The 27,691-nt window shown below is 40.4% G+C and overlaps 1 protein-coding gene across 3 annotated transcripts in view; it reads left to right on the forward strand.

Moving 5' to 3' along the window:
- The first annotated feature begins 5,802 nt into the window (after window positions 1–5,802).
- Window positions 5,803–27,691, forward strand: part of mllt3 (MLLT3 super elongation complex subunit) — a 158,425-nt gene continuing 136,536 nt past the window's right edge. For 2 of the 3 annotated variants that reach the window (XM_078569575.1, XM_078569584.1), the window contains exons 1-2: window positions 5,803–6,059; window positions 6,389–6,572. In XM_078569575.1, coding sequence (XP_078425701.1) covers window positions 6,048–6,059; window positions 6,389–6,572 — 196 coding nt within the window. In that variant the 5' untranslated portion in view covers window positions 5,803–6,047. The remainder of the gene's footprint in view (window positions 6,060–6,388; window positions 6,573–27,691) is intronic. The other variant, XM_078569594.1, reaches the window with a different exon arrangement.

Genomic DNA, 27,691 nt, shown 5'->3' on the forward strand with positions numbered 1-27,691 from the left:
CATGTCAACCTCATCACTTTGAACAGCTTAATTTTGATATTTTTCACCATTTTGCGATTATATTTAAAATTTATAGTTTGGGGTGACTACTTGCTGCAATGTGTAAAACTACAGCACTGTTACCTCCGGAAATTGGATCTGACACCGCTACACACTGCTAAAATACGAGGTTCATATCTCTGTCTCTCCCAGGTATAAGAATGCTATGTGTAATGATTTTCAGCAGGTTCACTCTAGCTTGGGCACAAACCCATGGCACAAAATTGCCTAGATTCCTATAGTAATTAATGAGACATTAGTGATATTTCTCAGGGTGTCAGGTGTAGGAAATGGAAGTGTCACACTGTGCAGCAGAGGGTGCACTTCGAAGGCTGTGCTAAAGAAACATTGTTGATGTAGTTTAGAGAAGACCTTACTCTCCATGTACCCATTCCATATCTGCCCTAAGAATGATTAAAAAGACAAATAAAAAAATTAAAATATTACTTTTTAGAATTTGAAAATGTGATCTACTAAAACTAAACATAATTCCACATTTTAAAGCAACTTTGCAATCATCTGTGCACTCTGAACATTTGCAATGTCAGATCTATTTCTGTAAAAATAATGCACTTGTAAGCACAAATAAAACATTTATTTATATGAATTTGTGGAATTCACTACCTCAGAGTGCAGTGGATGCCGGGACGCTGAATAAATTTAAGGAGAAGATAGACAGATTTTTAATTAGTAACGGGTTGAAAGGTTATGGGGAGAGGGTGGGAAATTGGAGTTGAGGCCGAAATGAGATCAGCCATGATCGTGTTGAGTGGCAGGGCAGGCTCAAGGGGCTGAATTGCCTACTCCTGCTCCTAGTTCTTATGTTCTTATTTGAAATAACAATGTAATTTTCTGCAATAAAGCTAATTTCTTGTTCCTACATAGAATCAAGAAGTGCAGTTACATATTTTTGAAATTTGTTCTCAGGGTATAGGCAATGCTGGAAAGGCTGCTTTTGCTTTCGAACCCTAGTTGCCCTGAAAACCTGGTAGGCATTCTTCTTGAGCCCTTGCAGTCCTCATAGTGATAATCTCTGCACCATGGTATTTGGTATAGAATTCTAGTATATTGAAGCATCAATGATTAATAATTGCTGTTATGTGTCCAAGTCAGGAAAATGCATGAGTTCACATGATGTTGCTGCTCCCCTACTCCTCGAAGGTAGAGATGGAAGTCTGAAGGGTGATGTTGAGATAAGCTTGGTGAATTACTGCAATTTCCTGGGTCCCCTTGGCAACACATCCAATTTCAAACAATATTCTAATATAACACAAAAAGATTTCAAATGTTGCAACAATATAAATGTAGCTAGTTAAAATGGTTTGAAGATAATACTGCTGAAAGGTATCAAAATATGGACAACATCTCCAGGATAAATTATTACTGACAACTGCTGTTGTGGAGTATCTAAAAGACACTTGACTGTAAGTAGATTCAGCAACAGTTCTTTATTTAGTACACATGTGCACAAGTGGGAATTCAAAGTTACACAGTTTCTGCCGGTAAATATACCATCTTTGGGTTAACTCATCATTAACTCACAATGTGTTCATATCTTGTATTTCTAATTGTTACATCCTTAATTACAAATGAGGCTACAACATAAACATGGAATGACCTGTTCATCACCTCTGCAATTATAGAGGAATTTGTAAAACAATCACGGAATGACCTGACCTTTAGCACAAACAATGTTCACAGTTCATTCCAAAAAGTAAACTTTGCTTATCTATCCTGATATTTTGCTGCTGTGCCAAGTCATCTGCATGACTTGGCTTGACCCTGAGGTTAAGCAATCTGGCTTATTACAGTATAACTCATAGACCATTCATCAATTTATTTTATCCTGACCCAAGGTCACATTCATTAGCTTTATCATGAACTGACCCATAGGCTAGATATTCAAGGTGATATTCAAGCCCTTTTAAAACTTACATCTGCAACTTAGCCAAGCCTGGGTAATACCATGATGCATCCTGATATGCCTCTTCACTGCTTAGTTTGCTTTAACTGAATGGTAGGGGTGGGGGTGGGGGGGTGCAGTTGGCAGTGGCAGTGGTCTATCTGATGGTCTGCTAATTGTATTTTTTTCCATGGATCAATGTCTCATGTGTGTTACGGTTTTAAAAAATAAACTTTCAATTAATGAGGAGAGGCAATATGAACCAAATGGTACAACTTGGAAGCAGATGCGGGAACAGAGGGACCTGTGGGTGTGTGTACACAAATCCTTCAATGTGGTAGAAGTTCAGAAGGCTGTTAAAAAGCATTTGGATGTGATCCTTGGCTTTATAAATAAAACAGTAGAGTACAAAAGCAACAAAGTTATGCTGAACCTTAATAAAACACACTGATTAGACTTCATCTAGAGTGCTTTGTGTGAGAATGGATGTTATTTTTTTAATTTTGGGGAATATTGTGTTATTCTGTAAAGAAGTCTGGGTATCTGTGTGTGTGTGATTTAATTAGGCTGGGCAAGAGTTTGATAACAGTCAGGTTGTCTGGGGGCTGTGGAAACATGAAAAGGATAGAAGTGTTAAGTTGAGCACAAGTAAATAGGTTAGATCTAACATTTGCATTTTTAGGTAAATCGAGAGTTTGTTTGAATATCAAAGGGGAGTCAGAGGTACCAAGTAAAATGTTTCCATCTTGCAGAAGTCCATAGGTAATCAAGTGGTGGGGATATGATATTTTATTGACCCAACCACAAAGGCAAGATGGAAACATGAAATATCTTATATTTGGAAGGATTTGAGTTTCAAAAGAACAATGAGACTGAGATGAAAGGGAAAAAAACATATATTAGAGTTACTGTGTAAGGCTGTTAAGCTAGAGATAGCCGTTGAGCTGAATAGCTATTGCGCTGGAGATAGCTGAAGCTGTTTGAGCTGTTGAGATAGCTGGAGCCTTGTGCTGGGAGAGGATGCAGTTTGAATCACCTATCCAGGCAAACTGGAAAAGTCTTGGGCTGCAGTAAGCAGTTTTATTCTGAAGTGGATTCCACCACAGAGTGCAAGAGGGTAAAGGTCATGTGGTACACCTTTATTGAAGCTACAGCAGTTTGTCTTGTGTAATATTACTGGATTTCAAATATAAACATCTACAAGGGAGTGTTGCCTGGAAAGTGGTTACTTGTGGGTTTGACCAAGTAGAGAGTTTTCCAGGGAATGTTTTGTAAGACGAGCCTTAATTGTGTAACTGTAATCTTGTGTGCTTAAATTTTCTTTTATTTTTTATTAATAAAACTTTTATTTTTAATTTGTAAAAATCCTACAAGTGTTACTGGATCTCTTACTGCTGAGATTGGTACATCTTCTTTTCCGTTTCAGAATACAAAAAAAAGGTTGTGGCCCATAAGCCAAGTTTCCCTCTGGGATTTGGTCTGCGCAGCAATTAACATTGGCTGTGGGCATAACATGTGTCAGTTCTCGATACCATGCATCAGGAAGAGTATTGAAGAGGGTGCAGAAAGGATTTACTAGAATGGTACAAGAGATAAGGAATTTCAGTTGTCTGGAGAGACTGTAGAAGTTAGAGAATGTTAAGAGGAGGTCTGAAGGAGGTGTTCAAAATCATGAATGGTTTTGATAGAATAAATAAAGAGAATTTGCCCAGTGGCAGAAAGGTAGGTTGATAATCAGATTTAAAGTGATTATCAAAAGAACTAGAGGCAACATCTTTGTGAAACAACAATCTAAACTGACACTCCAGTGTAATGATGCTGGAGGTACTGTCTACCTACCCAGGTATAGGCAAAAGATCCCATGGCACCATTTTAAGAAGAACAGGGGATTCCGCTAATGACGCCGAAGCAAAATACTGCCCGAGCTGGCATCCCCCAACCAACATGAAATAAAGAGATTAACTGATCATTCACTTTATTGACGTTTGTGGGACTTCGATGGGAGCAAATTGGCTGCGTCCTTTGCCCACAAGATAATAAGGGACTATGCGTCAGAAGAAATCCATTGGCTGTAAAGCGCTTTGGGAGGTCATGAGAACATATGACAGGCGTTATATAAATGTTCTTCACTTTATCTTCTCAGCTTGCGGCTGGTTGGGGGATGTCGCGGGCGGTTAAAGAAGTTTACCATAATGAAGAAAGTTGTTACAAAGTTATTAAACGTTGATTTAAGTGCACTGCGGCTAAACCAGGAATAATAACGTCGAATGCAGAATGTTATGTTGAAGAACTGTGGCCTGAACTAGACTGCAATTTAATAGTTATCGATTTATTGACGCGCCCAATAAATACATCTAAGTATACGGACCGGAAGTGTTGACTTATGCGCAGAATAAGCAGCCAGTGCGTGGAAACGAACCGACAAATGCAGAAAATGTTTTGAAGGATGCATCGTGCTCAGTATTAGGACCGTACGATTAAAAGTAGATTCAGTTTATAAATCTCATTTCAGACGTATAGTCAGCAAGCGCCAGACTTTCATCAGTATTTACATATGTCAAAGGGCCCGGACGGTGAAGACTGTTACACAGCGGCACTTCTTCCTATTCCAGTAAATAAACAGCTCGTACAAAATGCGGGTAGAAATAAATAAACTACTTTCGTACCAACTGATGGATGAATATTAAACTCATGTAATAGATATATTTAAAACGCGGTGCCGAACGTTTCTTCGGTGTTTCTACTATTTTACAAATTCTGAAATGTAGCCCATTGAGTTGATCATATCTGATTTAATGTGCTGATAGTCAGTCCAATGATGTGATGAGCCATGTTGCCGAGTTTTGTTCCAGAATCGAAATAATACTCTTAGGCAACCTAATGAATAACGAACAGCCGCTTTTATGACCCGAAAATATTTTGTTGACATTTCGAGAGGGTTCCTGTTCAGACTCAGACGACTTACTTGTGAGGGGAATATCTTTCGGTCCCTTTGCTCCAGGATTCTCAGGTGTCTTTCATCTGGCAGATTTACCTCCTGTATTTTTGCAAGGTCTTTCATTGAGAAATGCACTTTATTAATTCACGTTAAAATTCATTTACATTTTTCATCTAGTGAGAGTTTGAATACGTTAGATCATTGCTTCCCACAGAAAAGCGTATTGTTTTGCTTTATCTCTGCTGCTCTGAAAGCAATGTTTGTGCGGAGTGTCCTTCCACATCGTCCGCTTGCCGCCCCCTGTGGGCTGAATAGCGGCAGTGATGCGGAGCTTGTAGCGCACGCTTTCCGATCCCCTGTGTCCTGTGCACCAAGACCAATAAATGACAAGAAAGGCAAAGGGATGAAGAAAGGGATTCGTTTCTTTCTGGGATTTGTCGGCATAAATCCGATCTCAGTATTCCCCAGCTGTTCACACTACTGATGTCACTGTTGTGGAAATATAGCCGACCATCCACACGGCGTGACTTTAGCAGAGAAACCGCCCACGTTTCTTTTCACAGAGGCTGGCTGTGCATTTTATCATTCTCCATAAAAATGATCACACCTCCCCTATGATGGGATTATATATTTTTTCTTCTTACCCCCAGCAAATATTGTTTACAAGTCCTTTCAATTGCCGGGGAAGGTTTATTTTCCCTTCGAGCTGGCCTTTCTGTCTGTACACTTTCCAGCTGGGTCTTTCACAGCAATAACAATAAATATGTACTTGCTTCTCAGTGCCTGTGTTTAGTGTTTGTATATATGTGTACCTGTGTGGGCATGGGGTTGATTTTACCCTGGTATTTGTGCACTGGGCTCGCTCTCTCAGTGAGAGAGCTGATTGTATCCAGTGTTGAAGGTGCTCTGCCTGTCTGAGAGAGGGAGGGGGGGGCAACGCGCATGCTCGGGGCGGCCGGACTCCCTCTCAGTCAGTAATAAGAGACAGAGACACACACACACAGTGAGAGAGAGAGAGTGTGAGTGAGTGTATATACAATGTCCGCCATCGGCGGGGGCTCCGTCTGTACTCTCATACCAAACCCCCACAGCAACTCTCCACTTTGCATCAACTGCCTCTGAGGCCTGTCTCTCCCTCCCTCCCTCTCTCTGTGTGTGTGTGTGAGGATGGCCGCCTCGGTAAGTAACCCGCAAAAAGACACAACATCTCTGCTGCCAAGTGGCCCGTAGCTGACAGGGTGTTTTATATATTTTCTTGCCCGGAGTTTTTTTTTTGTTGTTGTTGGCACATGCCTGAAGATTGCAAAAAGCGGCCAGCTTCCCCCATGGTGTCCAAGTGCAGGGGGAGAGAGGGAGGCTCGGAGGAGCCCTGGCGCCTTTCGCCGCTCCTGTCGCCGTTGGACCCCCTACCCCCCCCCCGCCCCACTCTCTCTCTCCATATCCCGGGCTCCCGGCGCCGAGGCTCCTGCTCGTGTTTAATGTGCTGTCTCTCTCTCTCTCCCTTTCAGTGTGCCGCTGTTCAGGTTAAACTGGAGCTAGGCCATCGGGCCCAGGTTCGGAAAAAACCCACGGTGGAAGGTTTCACCCACGACTGGATGGTCTTTGTCAGGGGTCCGGAGCACAGCAATATTCAGCACTTTGTGGAGAAAGTCGTCTTTCACTTGCACGACAGTTTCCCCAGACCTAAGCGTGGTAAGGAAAGAATTCAGCAACAGAACTATATAACATATATAAATATTTTTTTAAAGACCCGGTTGTGTTTTCTGTTGAGTTTTGCTTGCTGCGGGTCATAACCTTTTCTGCGTTCATGTTAAGCTCAGGTGTCTTCAGAGTCCGCTGGGAGTGGGTGGGTTTATGAAACAATAGCAGCAAGGCATTTGCAATAAGCTTGTGCAATAATGTTTAAATGTTGCCGTGTTTGTTATTTAATGTGGTGATATAACCTTTGCATTGAGCTTCACATTCTCTGCTACCTAGATCAGCCTTAGACTAAACAGGCAGTAACGATATTTCAAACAAACTTGTTTTAAAATATTGAAATGATGCTGATTTTTTTTTGTTTTGGTAGCAGTAGATTGAGTTTGCATTAGTTACTGAAACATTTTTTTCCCCCAAATTTAGCATGTGTTTTGGGATGGTGGCAGAAAGTGTTACCTTACACGTTTGTTGTTGGTCGGATCTGTGATTCTGCAAGTATTAGACAGCTGGGATTAGAACTGGGCATTTTCCGTTAATCTTCCGGAATTGCTTTCATTGCCTATTGTCAAATAAATGCAGGCAACAACCATTCAGTCTGCGTTTGGTTCGTCAATTTTATACTTTTAAGAAACACCCACTTGCGGTCGGAAACTTGAGTTAAAATTGCACTGAGCGCGGTAGTGACAAACACAAGTGCGAATAGACATTGCATTTAGACATTGCGTTTGTCTGCAAAGCTTAACTTCTCTAATCAAAGGTGTAGATGTAAAATACCAGAACTTCGTAGGTAAATCTGGAAATACTCAGCATCCGAAAAAAGTTAGCTTTGAACCTAGCCCCTTAATCAGACTCGAACTGTTCACTCAGGTAAAACTTCATATAAGTGTCATTTTACACAGCAAACATGATGGGAAGTGTCCGTAATGTTCCCGAGCTTGAAAGACTTTGCAATTTCATTTATAATTGCACGTCTCTTTTTGCAATGCCTTGGCTGGGCTGCTCCTTGTTCTGCCAAGTATTCTGAGCTGAGGTTGCCAGGTTGCGCAACTGGTGCGTTGGTCATTATAGTGCGAATTAAGGTTAAAGTCACTGTTTAACAAGCCCGGAGTTTAATTTATACAATTTGTGTGTGTGTCTCTCAGTCTGCTGGAGTGCTCGAGAAATGTGTTAACTGGTGTATTTCCTGCTCGTCCCGGTGTTTGGTTTGTGGAGAAGCGCCCAGCGCAGTCCCGGCTGGTTGCTGCTGTGTTCCAGCGCTAAGGAAACGGGTTCACTGGGAAGCAGGATTGAGGGGGAAGCCGTCCATCAGGAACAGCGCCCTGCCCTACCCTTTTTAAATGTCAGAACTACCTTTGATCACAAAGCAGCATTTTAACACATTCCCTATTAACTGCCATCAAAATTGGTGTATCTTTTGGGTGGAAAGGATAGCATCATCTTGTTCAAAATCTACAGTCTCCTGAATTAAGTTTGATCGCGTTCATTTTATTTTATGGAGTTTGGGGCACAAAAGGAGGCCTTTCGATCCTTGAGTCCATGCTGGCTCTCTCTCTGGAGCAATCCAGTCAATCCCATCATCCCACTCTATCCCCATAGCTCTGCAAATTTATTTCACTGGTGTCCATCCAGTTTCTTTTTGAAGTCATTGATTGTATCTGTTTTTCACCACCCTCAAGTGGTTCTGACCTCCGCTTTCCCTATTCTGCAACTGTTAATTTTTGGGGACCATTTGACCTTATGGGGGCAGACAGAAATATCACTCTCATTTTTCTCATGGGCCAACCTAAGAAAATTAGTGTTTTTTCCTTCAAGATCTGGTACTTGGGAGTTAACTTAATGTCCCTGTATGGAGAAGGCAATAGCTGTTCAAAAACTTCAATTTTTTTCTTTGGGTGTCATGCTCAAGATTTTTGCATTTGAATGGGATGGGTATACAAATTTGCAGCTCAGTTAAATCATTATTGTAAGTCAATAGGGAATGCTTACTTTGGTGTCAACCAGTTGACTCATTGTTTAGGTAAAATCACATGCTCCTCAATTCATGTGTATATACTTTATGATGAATAGATGAATTGTAATGATTCAAGGCATCATAAAAAGGTCAGAGAGCCTCTGATATTCATTCATTTGTTCATTCGCTCATTCACCCGTCCATTTATGAAATGTGGTATTTGACATCCCATGTTAGTTAAATTAGATTGTAACCATGCTTGATTAATTATCAATTGATTCTGAGGTCTTCAGAGGCATACAATAGCATAGTAAATCTGAGACAGCTCTACATTCACTCTTGTTTGTTATGGTAACTTAACTCCTTTTGAACTTGTCAAAGGACCTCTGATGTTGTATACTTTGATAAATAACACCTGATATAATTTTGTCACATAAAGTGAGCCTAGTTGCTGTCTTCAAACCTATAAAATTGAAAGTGACAGGAAAAGCAATTTGTATGCTAACCAATTACATATGCAGCTTGTGGTAGTAATTAAAAATAAACAGTAGATGCCTGGTTTTACAATAACTTGCATTCGTGGAATATCTCCTTTTGTCGACCCAGAGCACTTCACATTATCAGAGACTGAATCAAGCGGCAGCAGTTGGTTGAAAATATGGTGAAGGAAAAGTTAGGTTTTGAAAAATGAGATAGGAAGCAGTAAGATAAATAGGTTTGGGGAGGGCGCTCCAAGGTTTATGAATTAAAAAGAAAGCAAGGTAGGAGAGATTAAAGCAGGAACATAAATTTGCAGAGTTGTGATGGAATACAACCCTGAAGGGATTTGTAGAGCTCGACAAGAATTTTAAAAATCTAATGTCCTCTTTTGAGGTGAAGAATGAATGATGGTTGTGCAGGACTTCATGAGGGTGGTGGAGTTTAGCTCTTGTTGGTGTTTTTTAGGGAGGACCTGAGATATAGATTGTCTGAGTAATTGAGTCTTCAGGCAATAAAGCATGGATATGGATTTCATTGGAGGGTGAGTAGAAGCAGAGGTGGAAATATACAATAGGATCTGAGGCTTGGGGAAAATGTACAGAGTTGCGCTCCAATATTTGTAAAATGAAACCTGCTTCATATTAACCACAACGACTTTCTGGTTTGTTTTGTGAAAGAATTCCAGAATTTTTTATTTCGGGGGAATTATAAAGGGGGGAAATAGAGGCTGACAGAGGGAGAAGCTTCTTAGCACTGAGTTACCTTCTTGAAGGAAATAGGCAGACTGCCATGGATGGTGGGGGTGGGGAATGTTGGGGGAAAGAAGATTGAATGCAAGAGAATATAATCTGTAGAGAAGAAATGCGCTGCTAAGGAAGATTCAAGAGATAATTGCTGTTTGGGATTGGGGTTGTGGGGAAGTTCAGGAAGGTATATCCAGCCCTGTGAGGAAGGGGAAAGATATCAGATCTTGGGGTGTCTGCATCTTAAAAGTGCACTTTCTCTGTCTGAGTGAATGATGCCTCTGAAGATCCACAAGTTGCAGTTTATATACACACTGCAGGATAACCCTGTCATCTTGCTAAAATTGATCGATTTGTACAAAGAACTGCAATTCATAAAAATATGAAATACTTCATTTATTTCAAATACGTCAAAGTCTGGAACTGTTAATGATGTAAGAAATTATAAACAGTACTGTAACTTGAATACAACACTTGAGTGTAAAAGTCATCTGTAGGAAGCACAAACACTTATTTTTATATAGTGCTGATGTTTTCCGGATGTCCTGAAGTGCTGCTCAGTTAATTAATTAATTTTGAAGAGTATTCATTGACTGCCACATTTACTTGCTTAACAATGCGATAATCTGTTTTGATGGTGTTGGTTGAAGGATAAATATTGGCCAGGCCACCAGGAGAACTCCCCTGCTGTCCTTTGAATAGGGCCACAGGAATTCTGTGTTTACCTAAACAGGCAGACATCGTGTTTTATTTAGCATCTTGTCAGAAAGACCTGTACTGACCCTGATATGACTGAACTTTCTGGACTTTGCACGGGTTGTTGCATTTACCAGAAATAGTCACTTCAAAGTTCCCTTGTGAGGAGTACCTATGTATTTTGGAAAGTTCCAGCTGATATTTTGAAAAAAAAACTTAATCATTTCACGTCCTTTTACATTTATTGAGAGATATGCTGGATAGAAGTTCTGGTGGAAAAATCTAGGAAAGGGCTTTGAAAATTCATCAGTGTTTTCACTGCTTAAAATAAGATTTTACCTGTGTGAAATGGTTTTCTTAACTTTTTTTTCTGACTTCTGACTGAAATTGAGTAGGAGGGAGAGCTGACAAGCTTGAGACTTTTAGCTGCCAAATGTTTTAAGGGATTTTGTTTGTTTTTTTGGCAAGGCTGCAATTTGGGCTCACCCATCAAAAGTTCATCTTAAAATACTGTTCTGTAAATTTTTAAGAATTGGCTCATCCTCTTTGTACACCCAGTGCTGAGCAGTTGAAACATCTAACTTTATTGGTTCATGGCACTATGACCTGGAAATGCGTGAGATTTTTTTAAAGATGAAACCCAAGGATACTTTTGTGACTTTGACATCTTGTGTTCCTTTAACGATATGAACTATCTGACAAGTATAATAGTGATTTTTCTTTTCCTTTAACAATGATTGTAGTTAGTGTCTTGGACTGATTTGTTCATTCAACTGCGCACTTGGTTTGAGAACCAAAATGCTTGAAATGCATAAGTCAATCAGCAGTTAAGAGAAAGACGGGCTGGTTTTGATGCGTTTTAGGTTTGTACCTTGGGACTAAAGGCACAGTTGATTTGTGAATGGAAGTAAGCATGTCCCAAGGCCGTCAAAGGTTTAGACTTGTGATTGGTAGGAAGAGGATGGAGACATTGAAGTTGCTTTTCTATCTCATCTGTAGAGTAGCTATAGGCCAACTGCATCAAATTCTGGTGTTGCTGGCAGATAATTGGTAGTAATAATAGGCCTTATGATTTCACTAATAATGTTTCTTGGGCAGACATTCTTACATTCTAACTCTATTCCTGTAATGAATTGTTTTATGTGGTATTGCAGACTGTTATTCTTAAAAGAATCACCAAGTTAACAAAAGCATTGGTGGTTTTCAGTAATCTCATTGTGCTGTCTGGAGGCCTCTGACAAGGTTTTTCTATGCGCATTACTGTCTTTTTGGTTCTTGAAGAGGTGAATCAGTAAAATTTATCTTTTTTAAGATCTGAATCAGGGTGTGCTTAATTGTGTAGTGAGCTAGTTTTGGCATGTTAAAAATATTTAAAACAAAGTGCCAGAAATGCTTGACAGGTCAAGTCTACAAGTTAATGTTTTGGGTGTGGACCCTTATCAGTGTTCTGATGAAGGGCCTATGGTTAAAATGTTAACCAGAGATGCTAATTTTTGCTGAGTGTTCCCAGCATTTTCTGTTTCTGTTCTAGATTTGCATTATCTGCACTTTTGCCTAAGTGTATTTAGTTGGGTTTTGAAGCAAGTCAGGAGGGACATGCTGTATTAATGCTTCTATTTTAAATTATCATCCTTCCCTTACCTCCACTTATGCATACTAGGGTGTCCTCAAACCTCCTTGATTTTCACCAGACTTCATAAGCCGTGTAATGTTTCTACTAATCCTCGTGAGGAATTCCAGCTGTAAATGGAACATTTTCCCTTTCTAGGCATTGCATGCTGGCATTGAATGTACCCAGATTAAGCATAATGCAGCCAGATGCAAAGTAAATCATTCTCTGTGCGCACACATTTTAAAAATGCAGTCTGCAGCATTGAAATTCTTACACTTATCACTTTGATTGGCGATGGAATTTTAGCAATGACAAAATCATCTCTAACTTTACATAGAGGAGCATATCTTTAAGTTCCTTTTGCACTTGCTTCCCTGGTCCATAACTGCCCCTTTGTCACATTTCTAAAACTTCAGACAGGGGCTTGATGTCTTTAGGATATGCTGATTTTGAGTGTTGTTAAATAGCTTTTGGTTTACTTACAGCAACAACCTGATTTAGAAATGCTTTTTTAATATTAAGTCTGTTTTTAGGGTGGCATAAAGCAACACTGAGAACAGAGAAGGATATGGATGCATTGCAAATTGGACTTGATTGTTGGCATGTTCACATTGAGACTGAATATCTATTGTTAATGGGGTGCAAACATGCAAAAGATTACCCGCACTCTATCCTCGCAGCCCTGGGTAGGCAAGAATTTGATAGCTGGCATAGTATACTCTTGGAAGCTATGTGTGCCATCCTTCCTGTAAAGTTGTCAAAATATGCTTTGTGTACGGGAAATGGTGGAGCAAGGTGTGAAATGGCTACTGTTAACCCCTCATCTTTGCTGCCAAAACTGAAAGGGAAGAGGGGGAGCTTCATGCTAAACTTTCGGGCTCTGGCTTAATTCAGGATTTTGCCTCATTTCTTAAGTTGCATCGCAACTAGATGGCAGTCTATTCCACATTTGAAGGCTTTGCATATAAATTTATTTAAATCTTTGCCTATACATGATACTTGTCTATAAGTCATCAAATGAATTTTAATTAAGCATTCCAAAAATTGGTGCAACTTTCTAGTAGATGTAATTTTATGGCAAAATCTGCTAACCACTTAGCGCGATGTGGGTGGAAAAGGAGCACGTGTTTATTTTCAAAAGAAGCTTTTAAATGTTACGTCTCCACAATTCTTCATTTCTCTATTTTTTGAATGGAGAATTTAACTTGAAAGAATTTACATGTTTTTTTGGGGGGTGGGGGTGTTTTTGCTACTTTTTTTCTGGAAGAGAAAGGAGATGCACATTTTTTAAATCAAACATTTTTTTTGCCTGATTTTTAAAAGATTAATATTAAAGTAGGGAGTGTTCCTTGTCCAAATAAGAAGTAACCTCTGTGAATCTGCTGACCACAAGCGGCCATTCATGTAAGCAATAATGGATACCCAGGAACCATGTAGACCACCTCTATGGCCTAATGAGAGGCCCAAATTGGTGGGTGTCCTAAAAGAACTTCAGGAACCTGCATAAATTGTGACTCTCCATTCTGGTGGAAAACTTTTTCTATGCTAGTTATATTTCTATTTTAAGGGGCTTTGACTTCTGGATTTCACTGAATAAGTAAAGAGGTTTTGGAAGTTTGGATGACAAACAAAACTCTGGTGTGTGTTACATTTGCTTTTCTGAGCATCAATTAATGCCAAGGTTTTGTGAAGCTACTGACCATGATATTATTAGGAGACTAACCAAGGAAAAACATGGTTCATGATTAAAATTTCTAGCCATCAAGCCCCAACATTCAGATCTCTTCCTTTTAAATTCCTTTGCCTTGCTATGCCAAAAGCTTTCTCAACTCTTTTTTTTGGGCTACATATTCACTTATCTCCCTTAATTGTTCTTCTTCACTCTTCTGTTTTACTGCTTTTGTTTGCACCTTTTGCCTACCCTTTCCATTTCCCACCCATCCTGGAAGCATAATTGGGCATTTAGTAAAAGTAGAACTTGCATGTGTTTGACAACAACCATGATGTTCCAAGCACCTGGCAGCCAGTGTAGTCGCTGTTATTTTTTTTAAAAATGTCAATGTGGCCGCCAATTTGTGCACAACAAGGTGTCTCAAAACATCAGTGAGAAACATGATCTTGCATTTTGATGTTGATTTGAGGGATACCTGCTGGCTGGGACAGCAGGTGAACATACCTACTCTTAAAACTCTCCCTCAATTGTGTCCTGTCCTATTACTATAACTTTAGCCATGTATCCTTCTGATACTACTTGGTTCTGTCTCTTAGCAATTTATGTGCTGCGCTTCACATCTCCAACCCCCTTACCTAAACCTCTTCACTCCCCGCCTTAACAAAATTGATATTCACTTGGACAAATATGGATTAATTAAAGAAAGCCAGCACAGATTTGTTCAGGGCAAATTGTGTTTAATTACCTTGCTTGAGGTTTTTGACTTTGCTGACAAGACTGTTATGTGGCACTTTATCAAAGTTGAAGCTGATGAAATAAAAAGGAAAGTGACAACATGAATATAAAGTTGGCTGAGTGACAGGAAATAGATTAATGGCGAAGAATTGTTTTTCGGACTGGGGGGGAAGGTGTCCAGCGGGATTCTATGGGATCATTGATAGGACCATAACTTTTCTTGATTTATGCTAATTACTAAGACTTGGGTGTGTAGGGCACAAGTTCAAAAGTTGTGGATGACAAAACTTGTAAGTATTGTGCACTGAGGAAGATAATGCTAGGTAAAAGCAAAATGCTGCGAATGCTGGAAATCTGAAATAAAAACAATGCTGGAAAAACTCAGGTCTGACAGCATCTGTGGAGAGAGAAACCAAGTTAACATTTCAAGTCCATATGATTCCTCTTCAAAGCTAAGATAATAGACTTAGGTGGACGTGGACAGGATGGTGGAACAGGTGGACATGTGGCAGATGAAATTTAATGCAGAGAAGTGTGAAGTGATACGTTTTCATACGGAGAATGAGAAGAAGCAGTCGAAAATAAAGTAATTCTAAAGCAGGAGCAGAGGGAACTGGGGTGGGAGGGCGAGGGAGGGTGGTATATGTGCACAAGTCGTTGCAGATGGCAGGACAGATTGAGAAGGCAGTTAATAAAGCATATGGGATTCTCGGCTTCATAAATAAGGGTGCAGTGTATAAAAACAAGGAGGTTATACTTGCCCTTTATAAGACACTGGTTGGGCCTCAACTGAGTATTTGCCCAATTATGGATGACACATTTTAGGAAGAATGTGAAGGCTTTAAAAAGGGTGCAGAAAAGATTTAAGAGAAAAGTTTCCTGGTGAGGGACTTCCATTATGGGGATATATTGGAGAAGCTGGGGTTCTCCTCCTTCAGAAGAGAAAATTGAGAGGAGATTTGATAGAGATGTTAAAAATCATGAGTGGTCTGAACAGAGTATGTCGGGAGAAACTGTTCCCATTGGTGGGAAGGGTCGAGGACCAGAGGACAACGATTTTAAGGTTGAATGGCAAAAGAACCAGACAACATGAAGGAAAATCTTTTTATAAGTAGCAAGTGCTGAAGATGTGGAATGAACTGTGTGAGAGTGTAATGGAGGCGGATTCAGTTGTGGCTTTCAAAAGGGAATTGGATAATTAAGGGCTGTAGGGAAATGGCAGAGGAGTGAGACTAGCTGAGTTACTCTCGTAAAGGGCCAGCATGGACACAATGGGTGAAATGGCCTCCTTTTTGTGATGCAGCTATTCTATGATGAAGACAAAAGTTGCATAAGTTAAATTCACAGAGGCAAATTTAAGACTCTTTCATACCGATCAACAAATGGAACAAACTTTCAGAAAGGGCAGGGTAGTTGAGGTAAAAACTCAGACCAGTTAAGAAAACGAAGCTGTGAAAACAGTTGGAGAGCATTTCTTTGAGTGCTGCGTTTACTTGTGAAACAAGGCTTGAGTTTTCATACAGAATAAAAATAAAATGCTGGGAATGTTCAGCAGGTCAAGTAGCATATATGGAGAGAGAAACAAATTAACATTTCAAGTCCGTGACCTTCCATCAGAACTGAGATTAAGTGACAAAACGGTTCATGGTGCAAGGCCAAGGGAGTGTTAATGGGACAAGTAAAAACCAAAATATGTTCAGAGGAGATGTGAATGCCAGTGTGAACAGTTGCTGTCAAAAAAACAATGGTTGTGCCTTTTTTCTCTCAAAAATGGCAAAGGAAAGGGAAACAAAATGGGGTGCCAAAGTTACAGTTCGAAATTGTTGAAGTCACTACTTAGCCCAGAAAGCTTAAAGTGCCCAATTGGAAGATGAGGTGCTATTCCTTGCAGAGAGATCACCATGAGAGCGAGGTGTAGAATTAAAATGACAGGCAACTGGGAGCTCAGGGTTGCATTTGCGGACTGAATGGAGGGTTCCACAAAGCATTTGAGTTCCTTGATCCCTGAAGTTGAGTGGAATTATGTAAAATCTAACAGTAATTGACCTGAGGCTAAAATTTTATATAATTGGAAATATTTATTCCTTTATTTGGATGAAACATACTTAAGTGTCTTGCAATGACTGTGTCCTTATTTGTGGGGAAAAATATTTTATTTGTCTTATTGTTAGTCAGCAAAGCTTCCTTTTTTATGATGGTACTTTTAGTGCAATAAATTGTCAGTCTTTATGACCCCTTCAAAGACTAGTATGAAGGATAACCTTGGCTTAGCTGGTGGCACTCTTGCTTGTGAATTAGAAAATTTTAGGTTCAAGTCCCATTCCAAGACATGTACATATCATCGCTATTTCAGTAGAATACTGCAATCACTGCCATTTTTGGATGCATTATGATGCTGAGGTCTTAGCTGTCTGTTCAAATGAATGTAAAAAGGCCTTGTGACAGTATTTGAAGAATAGAATCCTTCTGGTAAAAACAAAATATTGTGGATGCTGGAAATCTGAAACAAAAACAAAAATTGCTGGAAAAACTCAGGTCTGACAGCATCTGTGGAGAGAAAGACAGAGTTAACGTTTCGAGTCCATATGACTCCTTCAGTTCCGAAGAAGAGTCATATGGACTCGAAACGTTAACTCTGTCTTCCTCTCCACAGATGCTGTCAGACCTGCTGAGTTTTTCCAGCAATTTTTGTTATTGTTTTGAGTTCTTCTGGCGTCCAGGTCAACAGTTGTTAGACAACAACACCACTAACCTGACTTAGGGACAGTGTTTCCTTTATCCCTCATTTTGTTGATTTAGTTTATTAGGTTGGCTTTAAAAGAGTGACGTTTGCTTGTTGTCGCTTCAATTGGAGCCAGAGAGTGAGGAGAGGAGGGTGCTCTGCCTGTACGCTCCTGCTCACTTACTGACTGCTGCTGGATCGTTCCTGTTGGCACTGCCTGCTCCAACAACACCACTAAAACAGATTTAACTGATTCAGTCATCTCATTGTTATTGTAGTTTGTGGAATCTTGCTATGTGTAAATTAGCTGCTGTGTTTGCCTACATAACAATAGTGATTACGCCTCAAAAATAATTGTTTGTATAACATTGCAGGATATTCAAAGGCAATGAAAGAACTATAGAAATGCAAGTTTTTTTTAAAAAAAATCCTTTTAAAAGTATGTGAAACATGGTAGCAGAGTTCATTTGAAGGAATGCTCCAAGATAAACTTTTACACTTACATAGAAGAGAAACTGGTTTCTACTCCATTATTTTGCTTTGTTCAACTACTGTAGAATTTGCTTCAATCAACGTCACAAAAACAGATTATCTGGTCATTATCACATGCTGTTTGTGGGACCTTGCTGGGTGCAAATTGGCTGCTGCGTTTCCTACATTTTATAGCAGTGAATATACTTTTTTAAAAACAGTACTTCATTGACTCAAGTGCTTTGAGACATCTGGTTGCATAAAGCGCGACTTAAATGCACATCTTTCTGTCTTCAATTTGGATCATACTTTATTTGAGCTTAAGATGAAACAGTTTATTGTCTATATGTAAACACAACCACAGCAGTTGTTCCAAAGCAAAAATAACAGGAGCAATTTGAATTGATTTAGTTGGCATGCAAAACCTGAATCTGTAAGGCAGCATTTTTTCATTCCTTCCATTTTAGCGCAGACGTGCATAAGCATACACTTGAAGTTACTGCCCTATGTGGGTATTCAAATGTACAGAATTTCGAGTTTTCTGGCTTAGTGATGCAGCTACAAAAATAACATGGAACTTGTTTGTGGCCAGCATTTGTGCAACTTCATTTTAATTTGTTTTCTCCCTATCCCACCTCCTTACAACAATAACCAATTTGGGTTAGGCTACAAATACATCCTGGTTTACATGGGGACAGGTTGACCTAAATAGTTGAAATTATGCAATGTGCTAATAGTTTTGTTGTACTGAGAAATTTATAATTACACAGGTCCACATTTAGCTGATTTTTACATAACTTACAGCCTAAATTTGTTTCTTTTTTAAATTGAGAATTCTGGCAATAGATTTTCATTAATATGTAGCATATGTATTTGAGCTGTTATAGAATGCAAATTTCCTGTATGTTATTCAGTAGTCATGGAGAACTGTTGGTAATATTATAACTATTTGAAACTAAATCACATCACTCTTTTTGGCTGAAAAGTGCCTTCAAGTTCATTTTTTGAACAAGATTCTTCACTATCACTTGCACATATGTTTTAATTTTAAATTGTTTTATGTATTAGGAATGTTTATTTATATTTTGGCACTTTCTGAATGCCGAACACAATTACTGATCCTTCATGTCTTCGAGGATCTTTATGCTTATCCTTGAATCTTAAATTCTTCCTCAAATGGCAAATACTTTATCTTTTAAATCTGTCAAAAACATGTTTAAAAGAATTGGTATGCCCAGGGTAACATGTTGAGGTTAGAGCTCACCAATTGCTTTGAACCTCAAGGCAAGCCTAGAAATCAAAGAGAAGCCAAGAATTTGGCAGTAATTGTTTTATGACTTGCCAGAAATCATACCTAACTTCTATAGGTAGAGCACAAAGGATGGCTTTGAAGTGACAGGTTGGTGCTGCTAGCAAGAAACACAAAAAAGAAATGGGAGAGCAAAGGGAGCTGGAAAGAACGTGTAAACAGGAACTGCACCATAAATGCAAATTCTTATATGGTTTTCTCAATGAAAGGACTTCTCAGGAAGTAGTTTATTGAAGCATAGTTAATAAGGTCGTCTGCTGCTGGGTCACTTCCTCTTTAAATCGTGATCTGCTGCAAAAAAAAAACTTTATTCTTGTAACATTTCTATCCTGCTTTTAGGACAGTGAACATCTGGAGTACAAGAGTCACAGCTCATTGATGTAATAGTCTCAATGACAAAATGGTTTCTGATTTATATGTGAATATAAAACAGTTACTTGGAAGCTGCAATGAGCTTGAAGTAATATTTTCCTTGATTTGCATTTCATGGAGCTTAATGCTATGGTTGGGAATAGAACAGTTGCTACATTGTGTTAGTAGGAACACTCTCTTTTTTGCAACCTCACTGTTGAATTTCTAGATAACTGGTTGTTTGATACAAGTGGCTATGTCCTGCGAGACCTGTTGGCTCTCAAGTTGGCTTTTTAAGAATTTTTGTCTTGTTCATAAGCTGCAGAAATGTACAGTTTCAGTTGAACCTCTGGAAAATTAACCCCAATTTCACAAATAGTTGTCAGGTTGCAGTTACCGGCTGTGGTTCCACAATTTGTGACCCTGTGTTTTAGGATTGGAATTGTCCTGTTGGCTGAACCTCACTGTCAGCAGTAGAATCCTGCATGTGCATGCACTGAGCATTTCTTTCTCCCTCTCTTGCCGGTGGCAATTTTAAAATCTTCAAGCCTGACCTCTGATGAAGAGTCATACGGACTCGAAACATTAATTCTGTTTCTCTCCCCACGGATGCTGCTGGACCTGAGTTTTTCCACTTTTTTTTTGTTTTTCAATTTCCAGCATCCACAGAATTTTGCTTGCAATCTGAATTGAGCTGGGCTGCTGTTTGTTGATTTTTATTTTAACTACTTGCACCTTTGCAAAATATGCTGTTTAATTGCAGTCTTAAGCTACCTGTTTTTGACCAATCATTGCCACATGAACACCCTCAGTAAAGCTCGATGTCTAGCAGAGTGAGATGTACATTATCCCAGGTATCCTACTCCATTGTGTTATAGCCAAGAACAATTGAAACGTAGTTTTTTCCAGCTAATGACAAAGGGCAACCTATAACTGCGTCAATGTTTTGTTTTCTGCAGCAACTATTCCAAGAATTTTTTTGTTCTGAGTTTAAAAATCATTTTAAATGCACTTGGGTTCAAATGGAAGCAAGATTGTACCTACTGTTGGAATTGCATGATTTTGTTTGTTTTTTGGTTCCCACACTTTTTTCTTTGTTTTTGTGCTTTGTTCACTAGAGTAAAACAAATGGCATTTGTTTAAACCAGTCAATGTGTTTTTAAAAGTTGTTGAATGTAAGTGCAAACAATACAACTTGTTAATGTACAACTTTTTTTTTAGCAGTTGAGTTGTGTTGCTTAGACCCCAGTAACTTGAATTTTAAGCTTGTCTTTAGACACATCTGATTATTCAAAATATCAATCTTGCTGACGTACTTTTAACCAAATGGGAAGTAGCAACTTGGTAACTACAAAGGGCCAGCAGTTTTTCTCTCTCTCTCTCTCTCTACTCTGATCTTTACAACTCCCAATTGGGGGGTGTTGTTCCTGTTTGTTTTTACACACAGGCAAATGAATACACTGAAACCTGTTAAAGCAGTAACAAACTCAATTTAGACAGGTGTCCTTGCTTTCAGAGTGACTACCTATGCAGAACTGACCTTAGAAGAATGGTGCTGGATTTTGTACTGCTTGATTACTTTAGTTTTCTCGCTGCCCCCCACCCCCCCCTTCAACACACACCACAAATGATGATACGATTTATTTTATCCCTCAGTTGTCTCTACTCTCTTTCTGGAAGCTGCAGGGTGAGAGGAGGAGTGGGTTATGTTTCAAGGATGCCAGAACATCAGCTACTTCACCACTGAACTCAACAAACGAGCCAGGCCTAGACGGTGAGTGTTGGCAGGACATTCAGCAGTTGAGACCATCACAGCCAATCCTATCCCTCTCCTTGCACAATCATCTCGTAATAGCCACGTGCCTGTCAACACATTTCTGGGTGTCAATGTTTTAGTTTCCATTAAACCTTTTCAGCTATTCAAAATGCATGTCAAACGAGCAGTCTCCAGGAAATCCTACTTTAATTTCATATAATCATAAAATTACTTTTGGATTATGTTTGATGTTGAGACTTGCAAAATATTAATTATTTTACTTTACCCTATGTACAAGCAGAGTACCATAAATAACAATCAAAAGCAAAGAGACTTGTATGTTTTTTTCCATGTTCCTCACTCACCCATGTACCGAGCCTAGTTCTAGAACCTTCATTGCTCTCCTGGGTGAGAACAGCCAATTAAGTACAAACCTGAGACTTGATCTGTGTGGTTTTTTACTACACTCTGCTTTTGCCCACTAGGCTTTGCTTCTGCCATGTATATCCTTAATGTAAATTGATGTCTTCTCTTGATAGAACTCCAATTTAAAAACTAGCGAGGGTAACACATTTGTCTTCTAAAATTGAAAGTTATATTGATGATCGCTGAGGGTGGGAAAAATAATTCTGATGTCTTTTGTTGCTTTCAACACATGACAACATTTCACTCATTCACCAAAACGTTTTACTGCAGAATTTTAGGTTTGATGTTTTCTTCTCTCCGTCTTCCTCTCCCTCTCCCTCTGTGCCATTGCACACGCACCAGTTTCTACTAATGTTATATTGTGACTTGTTCCACACGAAGTCAGGTTGAAACTATCCCTATTCCTGGAGGACTCTTAAGGTGCATTCATACTACATGTCTAGTGTCCATGTGATTCTGCTTTGGCTTTGCACTACTATGAAACTTTGGTGTCACGGCCTAATATTTTTAAATTGCCTGAAATCCCTGTCCAGGCTTATAATTTTTTTTATATATGAAGTTACTCAGAAATGTTTCAGCTTTCTAAATTTCCCTTTGGGTTTAACACCAATACAGATATTTGGTGGGGGGGGTTTGATCAAAATGAACATGATGATGTGATTGCGTACTGAGCCACACAGACTTGGAAGGTTTATGATTTGATCTTTGATCTGTACTCCGTTAGCTGATTTCAGTAGGAAGACAGTATAATTACAATTTTTCTCCCTTTTTAGTGCTGGGATACATATCAGCCAGATCCTGCTTCTCATTCACAACGCCCTAGATGGAGTGTGTAGACAGCAGGTCAGTCTCAAAATGACAAAAGAGTTCTTGGTTGGCTACTGGAGAGCTAGTAGCACTAGAGGATTTTATACCCTCGCGTAAGTTAGTGCTTTGAAAAGGGGAGAAACTGAGGAGGAAAAATTAGGGAGGTGATTGCGTAGTGGTATTGTCGCTGGACTAGTAATCCAGAGACCCAGGGTAATGCTCTGAGGAGCTGGGTTTGAATCCTGCCACGGCAGATGGTGGAATTTGAATTCAATAAAAGTCTGGAATTGAAGTCCAATAATGATCATGAAACTATTGTCGATTGTTGTAAAAAACCCATCTGGTTCACTACTGTCCTTTAGGGAAGGAGATCTGTTGTCCTTACCTGGTTTGGCCTAAATTTGAGTCCAGGCCCACTGCAGTGTGGTTGACTGTTAAATGCCCTCTGAAATGGCCTAGCAAGCCACTCGGTTGTAACAAACCACTACAACAGTCACTAAAAAGGAATGAAATGGGATGGACTGCCTGGCATCAACCTAGGCACTGGAAACGACAATGCAGTTGCAGCCCTGTCGATCCTGCAAAGTCCTCCTTACTAACACCTGAGGGCTAGTACCAAAATTGGGAGAGCTGTCGCACAGACTAGTCAAGCAACAGCCTGACATAGTCATCCTCATGGAATCATACCTTACAGATAATGTCCCAGACACCACCATCACCATCCCTGGGTATGTCCTGTCCCACTGGCAGGACACCCAGGAAAGATGGCAGCACAGTGGTATACAGTCAGGAGGGAGTTGCCCTGGGAGTGCTCAACATTGACTCCGGACCCCATGAAGTCTCATGGCATCAGGTCAAACATGGGCAAGGAAACCTCCTAATTACCACGAAACGCCCTTCCTCAGCTGATCAATCAGTGCTCCTTCATGTTGAACATCACTTGGAGGAAGCACTGAAGGCGGCAAGGACGCAGAATGTATTCTGGGTGGGGGACTTCAATGTCCATCACCAAGAGTGGCTCAGCACCACTACTGAACGAGCTGGCCAAGTCCTAAAGGACATAGCTGCTAGACTGAGTCTGCGGCAGGTGGTGAGGGACCCAATGAGGGAAAAACAGACTTGACCTCATCCTCACCAGGCTGCCTACCACAGATGCATCTGCCCATGACAGTATCGGTAGGGGTGACCACCACAGAGTCAGTGTAGAGACGAAATCCTGCCTTCACATTGAGGATACCATCCATCGTGTTGTGTGGCACTACCACCATGCTAAATGAGTTAGATTTCGAACAGACCTAGCAACTCAAAACTGGGATCCATGAGACGCTGTGGGCCATCAGCAGCAGAATTGTACTCAACCACACTCTGTCACCTCATGGCCCGGGGTACCCCCCACTCTACCATTACCATCAAGCCAGGGGACCAACTCTGGTTCAATGAAGAGTGCAGGGGGGCATGCCTGGAGGTGCACAAGGCATACCTAAAAATGAGTTGTCAACCTGGTGAAGCTATAACACAGGACGACTTGCATGCCAAACAGCATAAGCAGCAAGTGATAGACAGAGTTAAGCGACCCCACAACCAACGGATCAGATCTAAGCTCTGCAGTCCTGTCACAGCCAGTCGTGAATGGTGGTGGACAATAAACAACTCACTGGAGGAGGAGGCTCCACAAATAGCCCCATCCTCAATGATGGAGGAGCCCAGCACAGCAGTGCAAAAGATGCTGAGGCTGAAGTATTTGCCACAAACATCCGGCATTTCTGACTGAAGAATGATCCATCTTGGCCTCCTCCGAAGGTCCCCAGCATTACAGATGCCAGTTTTCAGTCAATTCGATTCACTCCACGTGAGATCAAGAAACAGCTGAAGGCACTGGATACTGCAAAGGCCATGGGCCCTGACAATATTCTGGCAATAGTACTGAAGACTTGTGCTCCAGAACTTGCCACACCACTAGCCAAGCTGTTCCAGCACAGCTACAACACTGGCATCTACCCGGCTATGTGGAAAAGTGCCCAGGTGTGTCGTGTACACAAAATGCAGGACAAATCCAACCTGGTTAATTACTGCCCCATCAGTCTACTCTCCATCATCAGTAAAGTAATGGAAGGGGTCATGAACAGTGCTATCAAGCGGCACTTGCTTAGCAATAACCTGCTCACTGATGCCCAGTTTGGTTTCCACCAGGGCCACTCAGCTCCAGACCTCATTACAGCCTCGGTTCAAACGTAGACAAAAAAGCTGAACTCCCGAAGTGAGAGTGACTGACCTTAACATCAAGGCAGCATGAGTGTGGCATCAAAGAGCCCTAGCAAAACTGGAGTCAATGGGAATCCGGGGGAAAACTCTCTGCTGGTTGGAGTCATACCTAGCACAAAGGAAGATGGTTGTGGCTGTTGAAGGTCAGTCATCTCAGCTACACGACATCATGGCAGGAGCCCCTCAGGGTAGTGTCCTAGGCCCGCCCAACCATCTTCAGCTGCTTCATCAATGATCTTCCTTCCATCATGATGTCAGAAGTGGGGATGTTTGCTGATGATTGCACAATGTTCAGCACCATTCGCGGATCCTCAGATACCAAAGCAGTCCATGTCCAAATGCAGTAAGACCTGGACAATATCCAGGCTTGGGCTGACAAGTAGCAAGTAACATTCGCGCTACACAAGTGCCAGGCAATGACCATCTCCAACAAGGGAGAATCCAACCATTGCCCCTTGATGTTCAATGGCATTGCCATCACTGATTCCCCCACTGTCAACACCCTGGGAGTTACCATTGACCAGAAACTGAGCTGGACTAGCCATATAAATACTGTGGCTTCAAGAGCAGGTCAGAGAGGCTAGGAATCAACACAAGATGTCCACCATCTACAAGGCACAAGTCAGGAGTGTGATGGAATACTCCCCACTTGCCTGGATGAGTGCAGCTCCCACAACACCCAAGAAGCTTGACACCATCCAGGACAAAATAGTCTGCTTGATTGGCACCACACCCACAAACGTTCACTCCCTCCACCACTGACGGACAGTGGCAGCAGTGTGTACCATCTACAAGATGCACTGCAGGAATTCACCAAGGCTTCTTCGCCAGCACCTTCCAAACTCATGACCACTACCATCGAAAAGGACAAGGGCAGCAGATACATGGGAACACCACCGCCTGGAAGTTCCCCTCCAAGTCACTCACCATCCTGACTTGAAAACATATCGCTGTTCCTTCACTGTTGCTGGGTCAAAATCCTGGAATTCCCTCCCTAACAGCACTGTGAGTGTACCCACTTCACATGGACTGCCGTGGCTCAAGAAGGCAGCTTACCACCACCACCTTCTCAAGGGTAACAAGGGATGGGCAATAAATGCTGACCCAGCCAGTGAAGCCCACATGCTGTGAATGAATAAAAAATAACGTAAGTGGTCATTTAATTGAATAAGTCTTTGCTAACTTTCTCACTGAAATTTCATCTATTTTGATAACTAAAACCTGTTGATAGACAGAAAAAGATGGAAGTGCACACAATAGGTCAGTCAGCATCTGCGAAGGAAACAGGTGGCCTATGTTTTATTTCTTTTCCCTCAAACTGCTTAGTGGTGGGACCAACAGTAACTTGCATTTAAGGCTTCGTGACTTTTTTTTCTATATAAAATAGGTGATGTGTGCAGCATTCTGTAGTGCTGCGTTAGTGGAATCTGAGTTTTTGAGGTTACAGGGTTAACTTTAGTATAACAAAGACAAAAAGTAAAGCTTTGCGCAGGAAGTAAGTTTTGAGCACAAACCATATTTTTTAATACTTATGGTGTCTCTAAATGGGATTTGATTTTAACTAATAGATGCAGTTCTGAAATCAAATTTGTTACTATGGTGATCTTAATTTTAAAAAATGTGTCTTAATGCTTGTCTATCAACTAGGTGAAGTCTTTCTTGGGAATTTTTACACTCAATCAATTCAGCTGTCAGACTTCAAATCAGATTAATAATTTTGTACTGAGTGACTTCATGTAAAATAGCTTATTTAAACATCAATAAATGATCATACACTATGAAAATTGGGCATTTCTGAAAACCTGCTAAATGTTAATGCTGGGGTTAAAGGCTCATGTTGGAGATTTTTATTCCTCATTGTAACTCTTAAAGTTTTGTTCAAACAACTCCCTGCTGCACCCCACAACCCCACTTGCACTTTTCTCTTTCCCTTCATTTTCATCTATCTTTTGAAAGTGCCAGGTGTAGTACCATGAATGCAGACTACTTTCCAGTACTTTATCCCTGCGACCATTCTACACGTATGAACTTGGACGAGAATTGCCAAAAAGCAATTCAATTTGAGGAAACGGATTTGTTATGACATTTCCACACCGCAAGTTTAGATTTTCCCTATTGAAATCATGGGAGGAAGAAGCCTGAAACTTTTTTTTAAAAAGCCATTCTTTTTAAACCCCGGTTGCAGAAAGGTCAATGCCATTTGCAGTACCTTACTATTATCTCTGTGCATTATGCTGATTGGGTCCCTGTTGGTCTTTGGCTGTTATGCACTAGAAAATACACAACTCTAACGGCACCTTTTAGAATTGCTTTCTTTTCTTCCATAAAAAGCTTATTGGAATACTAACATTGATACCTAAGTTTAGATTTCTGCTGAAAATGCTTAAAAAACTACATTTACTGCTGGCTTGTTTGTTTGGTTTTGTAATCGACAACAATTTTGCACTGCAAACAGCCAACAAATGTTATGACTTCAATGCTTAATGAAACTGGAATATAATTAACATATTCTGAGTAATTTTCTGACTTTGTGCGTCAGAGCGAGAAGATTGCCTGCTGGAAATGGGTGCTGAGAAATTCAGGCACATACTCTGCATGATTTTCCAACCATTGTGGTCAGCAAGTCATGCACACAAGTGGCTGCATTTCAGATGTGTTCCTGGTGAGCGAGGTTTCCCATTGGGGAATACAAAGTCGGAAACTAACTTCTCTTTTTTTTTATGTAGAGATTTGAATTGTCCAAATTTGACTGTAGGCTGTGAGGATTAAACTACTAAAAAATTAACTTGCGCTTCCATATGCTCACGAGCTTGAGAAGTTTGACTGCGCTTGCACTTATGTGCTCTGATACTCTAGGTAAAAAGAAATAACGATTTTGTGTTTTTTAAGAAAAACCTGTGTTCAGTGAACCCAACCATTTTTAAATTTTCTGTGTGATGTTGGGGTAGGTTGCAGAATGTTCTCTTTGGGAACTCTTATCCTAACTTCCTAAAGATATGACTCAAAAGAAACAATGCTATAGAAAATGTTGCTTGCTTTATAATGTGACCAAAATTGCAAAAAAAAAGTTTGTCAGGCACAGAAGTATGAACTTGAGGAGCCCCTTAGCATCTGGTGACT

This window comes from Cetorhinus maximus, chromosome 2 (genome assembly GCF_964194155.1).
Source record: "Cetorhinus maximus chromosome 2, sCetMax3.hap1.1, whole genome shotgun sequence".
NCBI classification, from domain to species: domain Eukaryota; kingdom Metazoa; phylum Chordata; class Chondrichthyes; order Lamniformes; family Cetorhinidae; genus Cetorhinus; species Cetorhinus maximus.